The sequence below is a fragment of the Arvicola amphibius genome, chromosome 7 (assembly GCF_903992535.2).
Source record: "Arvicola amphibius chromosome 7, mArvAmp1.2, whole genome shotgun sequence".
NCBI lineage: Eukaryota > Metazoa > Chordata > Mammalia > Rodentia > Cricetidae > Arvicola > Arvicola amphibius.
In genome coordinates this window covers 52,396,452-52,409,793 of record NC_052053.1, presented here as the reverse complement: position 1 = coordinate 52,409,793, position 13,342 = coordinate 52,396,452, and the positions used below count along the sequence as shown (strand labels likewise).

Genomic DNA, 13,342 nt, shown 5'->3' with positions numbered 1-13,342 from the left:
GATGCTAGCAGAACACAGCTCTCAGGTTGGGTCCTTAGAGCTGCAGGCCTCAAAAAGTACTGATATCTGAAATTTACTAGCACCATTTAAAATTTTCTATATTTATGTGTGGAGAATGCCATTCTGGGCTTCATTGCAAGAGTGAACGAAACTGAGCCTCTGCTCTCTAGGAATATACAACAGAAACTCAGACAGCCTGTGCCTGCTGTTCACCACTGCTGTCCTCGCACCTCAGGATCCTCCCAGTCAGTCTCTACTACAGGCTTATCGTGTTACCCTACAGTTTGTTATTCATGGGTCTATTCCTCTCTTATTCTGATGCACTCGAAGTCACAAGCCACTATCAGGGTCCCTGGCAATGAGTATAGTTCTGAAAGTAAAGACTATTTCTAAGGCTGGGGATGTAGCTCAGTGGTAACACACACAAGACCCTGGATTCCATTTCCAGATTGGAAGGTGGAGGAGGCTCCTTCACTTACTGGCCACATTACTATCAAGTTCAAGTTCCTCCATGGGGTTAGCTATATCTTATTGGCAAAGCTGATAGGCAATGTTTAAAATGAACCAATTCAGGGGGGTTGTTAAGTCAGTCACTTGCGGGACTGGACAGGTAGGTGGGCAGTGAGAGGCGAAGGAGGATTCTGCTCAGCACACCAGGGAGATCAAGGGAAAGAGACAAGCTGGTGGAGCAAACACTGGAATTTATGTGAGCATTCTCCCAAACCAGCCCCAATCTTAATATTCCCTTCTTACCTGTGAGAGTTCTGAAACTTACAAAGACAATAACTTAATCCAACCACACAACTAACAATAATACCTAAACTGGTCTGTCAGATTTCTAGTTCATTGGTGAAGAAAAATTTTGCTTTTAAATTTAGAAAATTTTCAAATATAAACTGTTTTTTTCCCTTCCTAATGATGTAGAAAAGCAAAGTATAGCCATGACACTGAACTGAAAAAAAAGGGAATTTATTCAGCTCTGCCATGTACTACTGTGGTATCCTCTCTCAGGCTATGTCCTCATCTGTAAAACAAGACAATAAACTATGAACCACAACACACAGCACACGCCACATACCAGAGTATAAAGAGTTCAAGATTTCTCATTTACAATCTTCTACACGATACTACTGTCCATCACAGGGAACTATCGAATCTTACAAACAGGCAGAAACCAAGGCTCACAGGTAAGAAATGACATGTAAAGACCCCAGAGAAAAGAATGGCACAGTCACAGCTTACACATCTTTGCTCCTATTAACACATGATCTTCTGGCCCTAGAACTCAACTTTTGTTAACATAAAGAAAACTATCCAGTTGTAGTGGTGCATGCCTCTATTGCCAGCACTCAGGAGGCAAAGTCAAGTGGATTTTTTGAGTTTGAGGCCAGCCTGGTCTACAAATTAAGTTCTAGGACAGCCAAGGATACACAGAAAAACCTGTCTCAAAAAGCCAAAAAAAAAGGGTGAGGGGGACAGCAATGTGATTATAGTATAATCTCAAAATATAAAATATAAAAATAAAAAATTAAAGAATGAAAATTAATCAGAGCGCAGTAGTGCATGCCTAATTAACACATATTAATGTGTGTGCAGTAGGAAGCTGAGGAAGAAATGTCACCTGAGCCAACAAGTTCAAGCTGGAACACCTAGACAGAAAGAGCGTCAACTGAGCTCTCTGGATTCTGTTCTGGCTGGGGATCTGAAGCTGGCATTAGTATGTTCACATTAGTAAGTCAAGGCCTAGATCTTTGAGGAACAAGAAAATCTCCTGCAATTCATGCTGAGCAAGAATGGTCATCATCAACTGTCAGCACTCTTACAAGTAAGGGCTGTTTCCCAGGCTTTCCTTGGTACCTCAAAGCTAAGAATACATTCCAGCCAGACTTCCTCTACTAACCTGGTAATGAATTCAGGAGATGGTAGTGTTTCAACAGTAACCTTGATAGGCCAGAAACATATTCATGCTGAACTTCTTAGTTCACTACCCTTTAAGAATTACTATCAACATATTTTCTTAAGTGATATAGCTCTACCTCCCTATACACTAACCATCAAGTCTAAGCATTTTTATATATGAGATATAATTTGAATTTGCCTAGTCCAATTCCATTGTAAATTAAGCCCATTACCCGTGCCCACTCACCTCTCGTCATAGTGAAATTATTCTTGACTGGTCTCTTTATCCTCACAGACCCTGCTCAAGTATATGCTATTGACCACTTGGATACACAAATCTGAAGGGCTGTGGTTATAAGGCTCAGTGGCAGAACACCTGCTTGGCACACGGGCTTTAACAAAACAGCCCCATCCCTCCCCCCACAATCAGCTTACCTCATGGCTCCATCTGAACCTGTTCAAGACTTCTCAGTGCTCCTAGGTTAAAGAGCTCAGCCACCCACTGCCTTACTCAGTAGTCTCACCTTACACCTCCTGCTACCTTAACCCCGGAGTTCCAACCTGAAAGCTGTCTTCCTTACATCATCTGTACAAACCTGCCTTTGCCCTTTATTAAGACAACCCTACAGAAATACAGCTCCTTGTTGTACTGGTGGCTATAGTATGAGTCAGGTATGATACTCCTATCAGATCAGAAGTCAGGTCTACGTGCTCACCACTATCCAGACTGCTACATACTAGAATCTGTACACAGACAATGATGAAAGGCAATAAGGCATGGGGAAGTAAACTAAGCATCTCTTAGCACCAGCCATGATCAGGCACTTTGCTAGGCACACACCATCTCCACTGAATCCTCACAATACTGTAGTCTATTATTAACTTTGTTTTATGAACATAAGCACAAGCATGGAGGCTCATGACTATATGCCCAGTACTTGAGAGACTGAGGCAGGAAAATGATAAATTGAAAATATCTCATCAAAAGATGACTACTGAAGCTGATTCCTATGAAAGTATCATTACACCATTAAGCAGGAAAGGTAGTGAATAACTGACACCTTGTTTAAGGAATAGACTAACAAATTCTGTCTATAAAGAGGAAGGCTGGCAAAATACAATCACAGGAATAAGCCAAGTGAACAGTCACGGCTGTCATGCTGGTGCTTTATTCTTCATTATTTCTTTAAAATAGTATGTAAAGCCAGGTGTGATAGCATATCTTTACTCTCAGCACTCAGAAGACAGAGGCAGGTGGATTTCTGTTCAAGGTCAACCTAGTCTATACAGTAAGTTTCAGGACTGCCAGAAAAAGAGAACATGCCTCAAAAAATAAATAAATAGGTAGATACTTGACAGATAGATAGATGATAGCTAGATAGACAGATAGACTGATAGATAGAGTGCAGAATAAAGTCAGTGAAATAGCAAGATGCCTCCTAAACAAAACCCCCTAAGTCACCGTATATTTGCGTGTGAGAAAAGAACAACAATGCAGCCAACTGCATTCTCAGCTACTCTATTTCCTGGGGGGCGGAGAGGGAGGTGGGCTTGCTACTTTGGGCAGATAGAGGAAGAAAGACAGGAGGCTCTTAATTAAGGCCACTGTTGAAGAAAAGGACAGCCAACACTAAACACCTAAACAATCATGACTTTAGAACATATTATGAAGCTAAAATAATTTAAAATATTAGAAGGACTCATTCCCATGATAATAGCAAGTTTTCCAAGTTCAGATGAGAAGCACTTTATTCTATGGCTGTTTTTGTTCTTAGCATTTATTTTTATTTTATGCATATGGGCATTTTACATGCATTTATAGATGTGCACTCCAGAAACTGAAGATATGGATGGTTGTAAGCTGCCATATGGGTACTAAAAATGGAAACTTGGTCCTCAGTTTCTCTGCAAAAGCAGACAATGTAAGCAGAGACTGCTCTTTCATTTCCCAACTCTTCAGACCCAAATAATCACACAGAAAATATATTAATTACAACACTGTTTGGCTTTTTAGTTCAGGCTTCTTATTAAGTAACTCTTACATCTAAATTAATCCATTTCTATTAATCTGTGTATTGCCACAAGGCTCTGGCTTACCAGGCAGGTTTGTTCCAGCATGTCCGTTTCTTTCAGCAGCTACATGGCGTCTCCTTGACTCTGCCTACTCTTTCTCTATAAATCTTCCAGCCTGGCTATATTCTGCCCTGCCTGTCATAGGCCGAAACAGCTTTATTCTCCACCCTACCCTGCCCTGGCCCCAAGACAAGGTTTCTCTATATAAAAGTTCTGGCAGTCCTGGAACTCACTGAGATTTGCCTGCCTCTGCCTCCCAAATGCTTAGTTAAAAGTGTGCACTACCACCACCCAGCACAGCCAGAGCTCTTAATCACTAACCACTAAACCATCTGGCTAATCCAGCTATTTTTTAAATACATGGCTTCAATTCATTGACCTTTTCGAAGTGTATAACATTTCCTTGTGACATCATTCTTTCCTGTAAAAGTTTCAAGTGACTTTCTTTGAAGAGAGCTATTTAATGCCATTGATTGTAGGAAACATTGGTTCATAATTATCCAGACATCCGACTAGAACAATGCTGAACAAGAGCAGCATGCAAAAATGTATTTAAGGACTATCATCCCAAAATGCTGCTAAAAGCTATTAACCAGTATGTGTTAATTGCCACGGCATTCATATTAATTTTCACTTCAGGCTCGACATTGTGGAATATTTCCCCTGATACATTTTAAACAAAGTTTAATTTAAGGAACTGCTTCTATCAACACTTATGAAAATTAACAGCCAAGCAATTAGCACTCGTGAATTATCCCCTCCCCCACACTCTGCAGTTTCCTGTTCAGTTTCTACTGGAGGAGTGGCTACTTTCTAACAAGTTAACACAATCAAAGTCTCAGCTGTTGGTGGGAACCAGACCTCTTTTGCTTTTTAAACCCTTGTCAAGGCAAACACCCACCTCACATTTGGGGAATAGTATTTAGCTATGTCACACTAGGTAGGATACCTAATGTTTTATTACCACTGCCCAGCAATTGCTAATGCCCAACTATCTTTCTGATTAATTTTTAGTAGCTATTATCTTCCAAATAAATAAGTAAACAAATATGTAAATATATAAGGAACTGTGATGGTGAGTATCCACTGCCCACCTCCTGAGTACTGGGGTTAAAGGGGTGTGCCACCACACCTGCCTTAGTCCACATCTCTAAACAAAAAGTTGGAGCTTGGGATTCAGCCCAGTGGTCGACCATTTGCTTAGCATGCATGAGTAAGAGACCCTGGCCTGGGCCAATCTCCAACACCGTGGTGGGGCATGACACAGCATCTCCAGGGAACTTAATCCAGTGCCTGCCCCCAGCCCAGAGCCCACCTTCATCATCTTCAAGCATCTGGAAGCACAGTCCACTTCTCCACAGAGTAAAATCAGAACTGGAGCAGAAAGTTTCTGACCTCAACCTACACCAGAGGCTGTGTTTTATGAAAAAGCTTTCTCAGAGGTTGTTTCTAACAGTGGCTATAGCTTAGTGGTAGAATGGCTGTCTGGTAGACAGGAGGCCTGGCGTCCACACTCAAGAAGTTCCTCTCCTTTCACCCCCACATACCCGCCAATAAACAAAAAAGACTTCATGCAGATGCTGAGCTGGATTGGACCTCTTCAGACAAACATTACCTACAGCTCCTCGCAGTCTGCCTTGAACTTCCCTCAAATGCTCAGGATTCAAACCAAGTCAGACAGCATCATCTATTTGCCAAAGAAATATTATAAACAGTATAAGCCTGACACGTCCCTCCCTCCAAACTAACAAAAAAATCCTAACCAAGTACAAATCTCCCAATTCCATGCTCTAAAAATATATTAACCCCCAAAATATTTTTTAATAAATTATTAGCCAACTATAGGAACCAAAAATAATTTGAAAATACTTTAATTTAGGAAAACTTCAAAGAGATACTCACCCTTAGGCTCACTAAAACCAATGACCCAAGTCTGCAAAATTGTTAAAGACACTAGCTATGCTTGCATAACTACCATGAGACGGTTGTTCCATACCTAAAACAAATCCTTTCTTCCAAGCCAACACAGTAACATCTTAAGGAGGACTGCACAGCCACTAGTCTCTTGAGGAAATACATAATTAAGTAGGTTTTTAGCATATTTAATTAGACCCCAAACTCTTCCTGTCCCCTTCTCTCCCCAATTATGTACCATTTGCCCAAGAGACCTAAGCAACTCAGTTAATTATGTAAATAAGGCAAGCACTACTCCCAAGGAGAGCATCCATGAATATTTGTAAAAAGAAAAACAAAACAAAATACAGAATAGGTTTTAGTGGTCTTAAAAATTCTTTGCAAATACATACATACATTATATATGTGTGTGTGTGTGTATACATGTAGGTATATTACATATAGTATTTAAATACATGGAAAACCCTTATATTTGAGGCAAAATCATGTAGTCCCAATAACAAGATAACAAATCATTAAGACAAACTATTCATTTCATTTCTTAAATATGAGCTGAATATAAGTAAAATAATTTTAAGTTACAACAGTAACAAAAATTTAGTACTGAATGTCAAATGATTTACAGGAAGAATCAATCTGGAAATGATTAAAGTCGACTGGCACAGAAAGGCTTTATTATCTGGGGGTTGACACAATCTCAACTCTGGAGGCAGCCATGGCACTGTTAGCACTACTACAATCCCATTATTATGCAATCACAAAATGCTAATTTGATCATTTTGAGGTGTTATTTGAATAGTCATTTTAATTTCTAGGTTACAAAAAGGCTTGACTCAAGTATAATTCTCTATTAATCACTGAGATGCCATTGACTATCATATTGATGCCTTTCACAAAGATAAAGACTGATTTAATATGTACTGTACAACATCTTTCAAATATTAGCCACTTTCATTTTGTATCTGCCAAATGCATCATTTTTAAATAATAGATGAAAACAAGGGTTTAATTGTATTTTAGCATTGTAATATATGGGGTAATAATAAAATAGCAGGCATTGTGAGATAGACTTATTGATGTATAAATCCTTCTTAATCAATGCTCACTCTCTATAGATTATCAAAAGGTTCACAAAGATAAAGCATAGGGCAACTTAAATGTAAACACACATTTAACAAAAAATGCTGGTAGGACTGAGAAAATGGCTTTTGTAAAATTGTTTTTATTGTCTTCCCAGGCTTCAGAAGTTAACTACATTTACCACACAATGTTCACAACTCTCAGACAAATCCAAACCCAAGCTAATGGTAAAAGGGAAATTCTAGAAAGAATTGTTTTTTACAGTCTGAGCTGTTTGTTGGCATGGATTCACATATTAATTATTCTATCAACTTCATCATTCAACAATGAGACTATACCAGCTACAAAGGCAAGTAACTTCCAGCCATGTCCCAGCTGAGGCTAGCTTCTCACACACCTAAATGAATCCTCTGCAGTGCAGCTGGAGACAGTCCAGGGTCCTGGGGAGCCCGCCTTCTTTTCCCTACATTCCACAGCACTGCATAGCTGGGTTGACTAAAGACACGTTCAGAGCAATGCAACCTGGAAGTGGCCGACAGTGCTCTGGGAGTTTTCTGGAGGAGCTCTTGAGTGTCTGAGGGCCAGTATGTTACTAATGTGTTTTGTTTCTGGTTCCTGTTGTCCACCCTCATTGACAGCAACAGCCTTACTGCCAATGACTACTTGCTGACTCCCACCTATGGAATCCAGAAGAGTCTAAGATAAGATCTTTCCAGAGAGGAAGCTCTCTTTGCCCAATGATAACTGACAAACTAGCGTGTGAGGAGAAAATGCAAACATGTGCAAAGCACTGCCACTTATTAATTGCAACAGTGTTGAAATAAGATAAACTGCATATGACCCCTCGAGGCAGCAAACTATCACTCAGCACCCCCACACGACTGCCAGGCAGTGAACACAGTGGTAATAAATTAAAAAATCAACTGTCTCCTAAAAAGGGCTCTGCTCAGCTCAGAACTGAGGCTCATTACAGTACCAGGCTCCTCCTGAAACAGTGGCCATTTTTCTAGAAGGAAAATATACATACTTTAATTTTATAAAAGGAAACTGTTACTACAAATGGGAAAAATAAAAGCCACCCACCCTGGCAGCATCCAACAAGACCCCCACCAGTGAAAGACCAAAATGCAATGGCCTGGAATTCTGAAGGGAGACCTCACAATTTCTATAGTTGTGGACAGCAGACAGGACAATGCAAACCACCTCCCAGAGCCACTTCTAAGTCTTTCCCAACACAACTGCTTAATCAATCCACCCAGCCCAAACTCTCAAGTACAAGGTGATGAACAAGTAAATAAATAGGTACACACAGACCTCCCTTTGCTCCTACCCACCTATATGCATTGTAGATTATATACATTAGAGAGAAAGAGAGACGTATTTTTTATTGGGTTTGAGAGACAAGTTCTTGCTATGTAGCACAGGCTGGCTTCAAACTCACCATCCTTTGCTCTGGCACACTAAGTGTTAGGGCTGCAGGTCTGTACCACCACACTCAGCTTAATATATATAATTATATGTGTGCAAAAATATGTTATCTAGGAGAATTGAAGCAGTCCTAGACTGTAAGTACAGAGAAGAAAAGAATGAGAGAGCACTCAAGACTTTTGTGTTAGCCCTCCTAAATATTACTATGGAAACAATGGGCCTATGTTCTTACCTTTATATCTAAGGTCTTAGGAAATGTGGTGTTCTACAATACTGAGGCACTTTTAAAACCTAAATCTAATAATAATGATGATCATGATGATACCAACAAGTCCCTCTGTCTCAGTAAAAGGGACACAGCCTCTTTATTTTAAACTTACCTTGCCATCAAACTTGGAATACTCATTAAAGGGGTTATTCAGCTGCAGAGGACACTGCTCCAGGCGTACAGACAATATGGACTGCTTGCCCGAACTTGGAGGCTTCTCTTTGAGGGATTTTTTTTCAAACAGTGACTTTAACTCCTGGGCTGAGATAGAAAAGGATAAAAAAAAAAAAAATCTTTGTCACTATGTACAGAAGACAATTTGTCCACTTTTCCTAAAGTCTTCCTCTGGATCCTAAAGACGGCATGTGAAGGAAGATACTGGGGCTGATGTAAACGGAACTCCCACACACACTTGAGGGTATGTGCACAGCAAGAGAAGAGTGCACATAGAGACACACAGCCTGGACTATCGAAGGCAAGAGTCACTGCCGCAGAACAGCCATCCTAAGGAGAGTGTTCACAGCTGGGTACCCTGGCCTCAGCAGCAGCCACTGCTATATGATACCAGACACTGAATTCCACCTCTCTGGGTGTGTCAACCTGGAAAACCTCAGCAAGCTCTCTCATGCCCTACTACTATATGATTTTAGACTTCCAGATTGTTAAGGGCAAGGTCCTTTCCCACTTTCCAATGGCACCCAGCATAAAATCTTGAGAAAACAGACATAAGGAAAAAGAGAAACAAAGAATTAGCATTCGTTGTGCATGCCAACACAGCTTATTAAATCTTTGTTACAAGCCTGTGAAGAGGGTGGTAGTACTACCAATTCAGTCAACATGAAAAACTAGCTTGGAATATTCTGGTTAGGCCTAACTCAAGCAACCAGGTAAACCCCAGGACTGGGATCGACACTAATGGAGACACAAATGAACACATCACATACTCAATAAAACTTGCTGCATAAATTAGTGAATAATGATTGAAGTAATTAAAAATAAATCATATCAAATCAGAATCTTCAGTTCTTATTTATCACTGCATCAAGACAGTTCCACATCTTCACGAAGATCATTTAGTTCTCTAAATTCACCTGAACATCCAACAAAGTGGTAAGTAGATGGCAAGTACATGGGGACCATCATATGTTGTGGAATATCTGTACACTGTGGGAAGCAGTATTGCTGTGATTGATGTTATAAAAAGCTAAACAGACAATCGCTAGGCAGGGAGTATAAGCAGGATTTCTGGGAAAGTCGGAAAAAGAGGAATCTAGGAGGGTGGGGTCACCAGCCAGACACAGAAGAAACAGGAGGTGCAAGATGAAAAAGGTAATGCCATGCGACAGATTAATATAAATGGGTCAACTTAAGCTTTAAGAGCTAGTTGGGAATAAGTCTAAGCTAAAAGCCAAACTTTCATAATTAATAAGAAGTCTATGTTATTTGTGAGCTGGTGGCCAAAAGAAAAATCTGCCTACATTTGGTATCCAACTTGAGGCATATAAATCCACATAGGGACTGAGAAAGCTGAAAAAGAGAAAAGTTCCACGTAGGCAAGGTGCTTGCAGCATACACAGGCACGGCTCTTTTGAGAGCCCCTGCATCCGAACACTTGAATGGGGTTTATGAGCATGGGGCAGAGTACTACTCAATGGCGAGAGATCAGGTAGAACTGCCTACCATAGCGTGAACCCAGAAACTTCCCAGAGCTGGGCAGACAGACTGGCACCAGGCTGTGCCTGCAGGCATGAGTCTCCAATCTCACCAATAAGGGGGTGGAATCAGCTGCCAGGCCATCTGCTAAACAGAGCCACACAGGTGGAGGGCCTAGTTACCACTTAGCTGTTGTGGAATATTCCTTTAAACTGTATGAAGATGTGCCACTATGACTGGTTAAATAAAGAGTTGAATGGCCAATAGTTAGGCAAGACTATATAGGAGGTTAGGCAGGACTGGGACAGAGCAATCTCGAGGAAGAAGAAAGGTAGAGTCATCAGTTGGGTGCAGAGAAAGTAGGATATAAAGGAGGAGAGGTAAAAGCCACAAGTACATAACAATGTGTAGATTAAAAGAAATGGGTTACAGGTTAATTTAAGTTATAACAGCTAGTTAGAAACAAGCCTAAGCTAAGGTGGAGCATTCATAATTAATAGTCTCTGTGCCATGATCTAAAGGCTGGTTGGTGGTGAAAAAAAGTCTGCTACACTTAGCCGTTTAAAATTTGACTCAAGCAGTCAGAGAACACTGCAAACATGCAGAAAGTCAGGTCCTGATGAAGAAAACCTCTGAAGAGATATAGTATGCTTAAAAATGTGCTTAGATGCTGAAGAAAGGAAAAGGTTTATAGACAGTTATAGAAAAATAAGGCTTAAAAATAATAAAGTCTTTAAAGAAAAAGTAAAGCAATATAAAAGGAAAAAGCCACATAAAGATGGGAAATACACAGGGTATCCTGTATAGTGCTTTGCTGACTTTGAATTTCCTAAATGCTAATGACCAAAAAAGAACAGCTGCTAAGAGACACTGGATTATGGAAACTGCTAAATTAAACCAACCTATATATTTTAAGAACGTCTTCACTTCAGAATGGAAGTCAAAAAATACTTTCCATTGGAGGAAAGGTTATGCCTTTGTTTACACGGAAACAAAAGTTACAGTTCTCTTCAAAATTAATGAAGATCATTTGAATGGAGCAGACCTCCTGAAAAATCTTGACCACGGACATGAAAAAAGAAACCAAGAAAGACTACCAAAGACAGGACAGTGACATACATGCTGATCCCTACACTATGGGAACAGCTCTGAGACCAGATGAAACATGATAAATATTGTTGGCCACAGAATCCTCATGACTTATTATTACATGCCATTCTTTCATCTTTGGCAGACTTGTACACATTACATATTCCATACTTCTGTTAGTATGTGTATGTATCCTTTAAAAATTTATGTGTTTTCAGAAAAAAAAAAAGGACTAGACAACAATCAAGACAAATAGCCCAGGTGATCTAGCCTCTCAAAATGCTTCTGTTGCAGTTTTCTCAGAATTATATATCCAGAACAACTTCAGAGCTGATAGCTGAGATAGTCTAGCCTCAGACTATCCAGTTAAAACTTCAGATAAGCCTTGCACTTTCCCATCACACTGAGACTGGGCAATTAATAACTCTCCCAGGACTTGACCATTATCTCAATCTTCCCAGGGTCCTCTAAAGATGCCATAGACCCCAGATAACAGGAAGTAGTCTAGAGAACATGATGCCCACATTCCCAAGAGTAGGGTGGGTGGTTTTTGGTCATTCAGTGTGTTCTGGATGTTTGTCATCATTTAGAGGGGTTGGTTACAAGTTGCTACTGGTAATGACCAGGAAAAAACTGAAAATTAGATTCAGGAATCTCTTTCTGAAGGGAAAAAGTGGGGATATAGAATGATGGAATAAAAGGGTAGATTGTTGAGTCTACTTCTGAATAACCACTAGTCTCAAATATTTTACACTGGTATGGATTTTTGTATATTGATACAAATTTAAGGCTATTTTTGTTATACTTTACATATGTTTCTACTCTTTTTTTAAGGTATTGTGCCTATGCTGCTCATTTAAAACTGTGACATAAAGTTCTAGTCCTTAAAAGTTACTATTATAAACCACTTAGGATAATTAAGAACTGTAGGTTAATAGTCATCTATAACAATCAAACTTGTAGTCATGTTAGGTATGTTTTTAAGGTCATACAGAAACATATTTTAGATAGATGATCTTCAAACACTTCAAAGACCTACAGAATATGGCACTTATCGCATTTTAATAATATGGCTTTTCAAGACAGTGAGACATGTCTGCTCCTGGTAGCACCAATTTACTGCAAAAAAGGATGATGGGCATCAAAGAACCTCCATATGAAGTTTGCTTTTACTGTGGCAAAGTAAGCCACTGAGCAAGAAACAGACCTTGCCTCAGCTGAACTGCTGACAATATGCTGTCCAAACTGGACAAACAGTACACAAAAGGAAACAACTACCTACTTTTGCCAAGACAAGGTAGAACAGTCAAAATATATGCATCACAGAAAAGTCTGTCAGATACTCTAGGTCTGTAGACCAAGGATGGATGTTCCAGTGCTACAAAGGAAATTTGGGTAACTGTCAGCCAGGAAACAGGCAGCCAGACATCTGTCATTTCTATAGTTTTAGAGGTTGTTTGCTCAATATTATCTGAGTAAACAAAAAGTGTTATCTCCATATTGGGTCTCTAATGGAGTTGAAGAAGAGATATTTATTGTTATACTTTTCCTTATTACCAAATTCAGAAAAGAAACTTACATAAAAGATGTAGTTTTTAAGGTTGAGAAACATAAAAGTTTAAGTTGTTTATCTAAGAAGAAATTTTAAGGTCAAAAAAGATACTTTTAGGATGGTAATACAAGTTATGATATACAAGTTAGAAAGTGGTTTAGGTATAAAACTTTGGACTCACTACGATAGGACAGATAATACAGTACTTTTTCTGAATTTGCCAAATACATATGGACTAAACAATGTGAATGTGATTTCTACCTGATAATTATTCTTATTGTATATACTTTTACTATATTATAGAGAAAATCTTTCCTTTCTATTTAGACAAAAAGAGGGGAAATGTGAGATATTTGTACACTGTGAAAATGTGTTGCTGTGACTTG

The 13,342-nt window shown here is 39.5% G+C and overlaps 1 protein-coding gene across 11 annotated transcripts in view; it reads right to left on the bottom strand.

The window, feature by feature from the left end:
* Mapkap1 (MAPK associated protein 1) overlaps nucleotides 1–13,342 on the bottom strand; it is a 222,702-nt gene that overhangs the window by 170,000 nt on the left and 39,360 nt on the right. For all 11 annotated transcript variants that reach the window (XM_038336928.1, XM_038336923.1, XM_038336922.1 and 8 more), the window contains one exon: nucleotides 8,775–8,923. In XM_038336928.1, coding sequence (XP_038192856.1) covers nucleotides 8,775–8,923 — 149 coding nt within the window. The remainder of the gene's footprint in view (nucleotides 1–8,774; nucleotides 8,924–13,342) is intronic.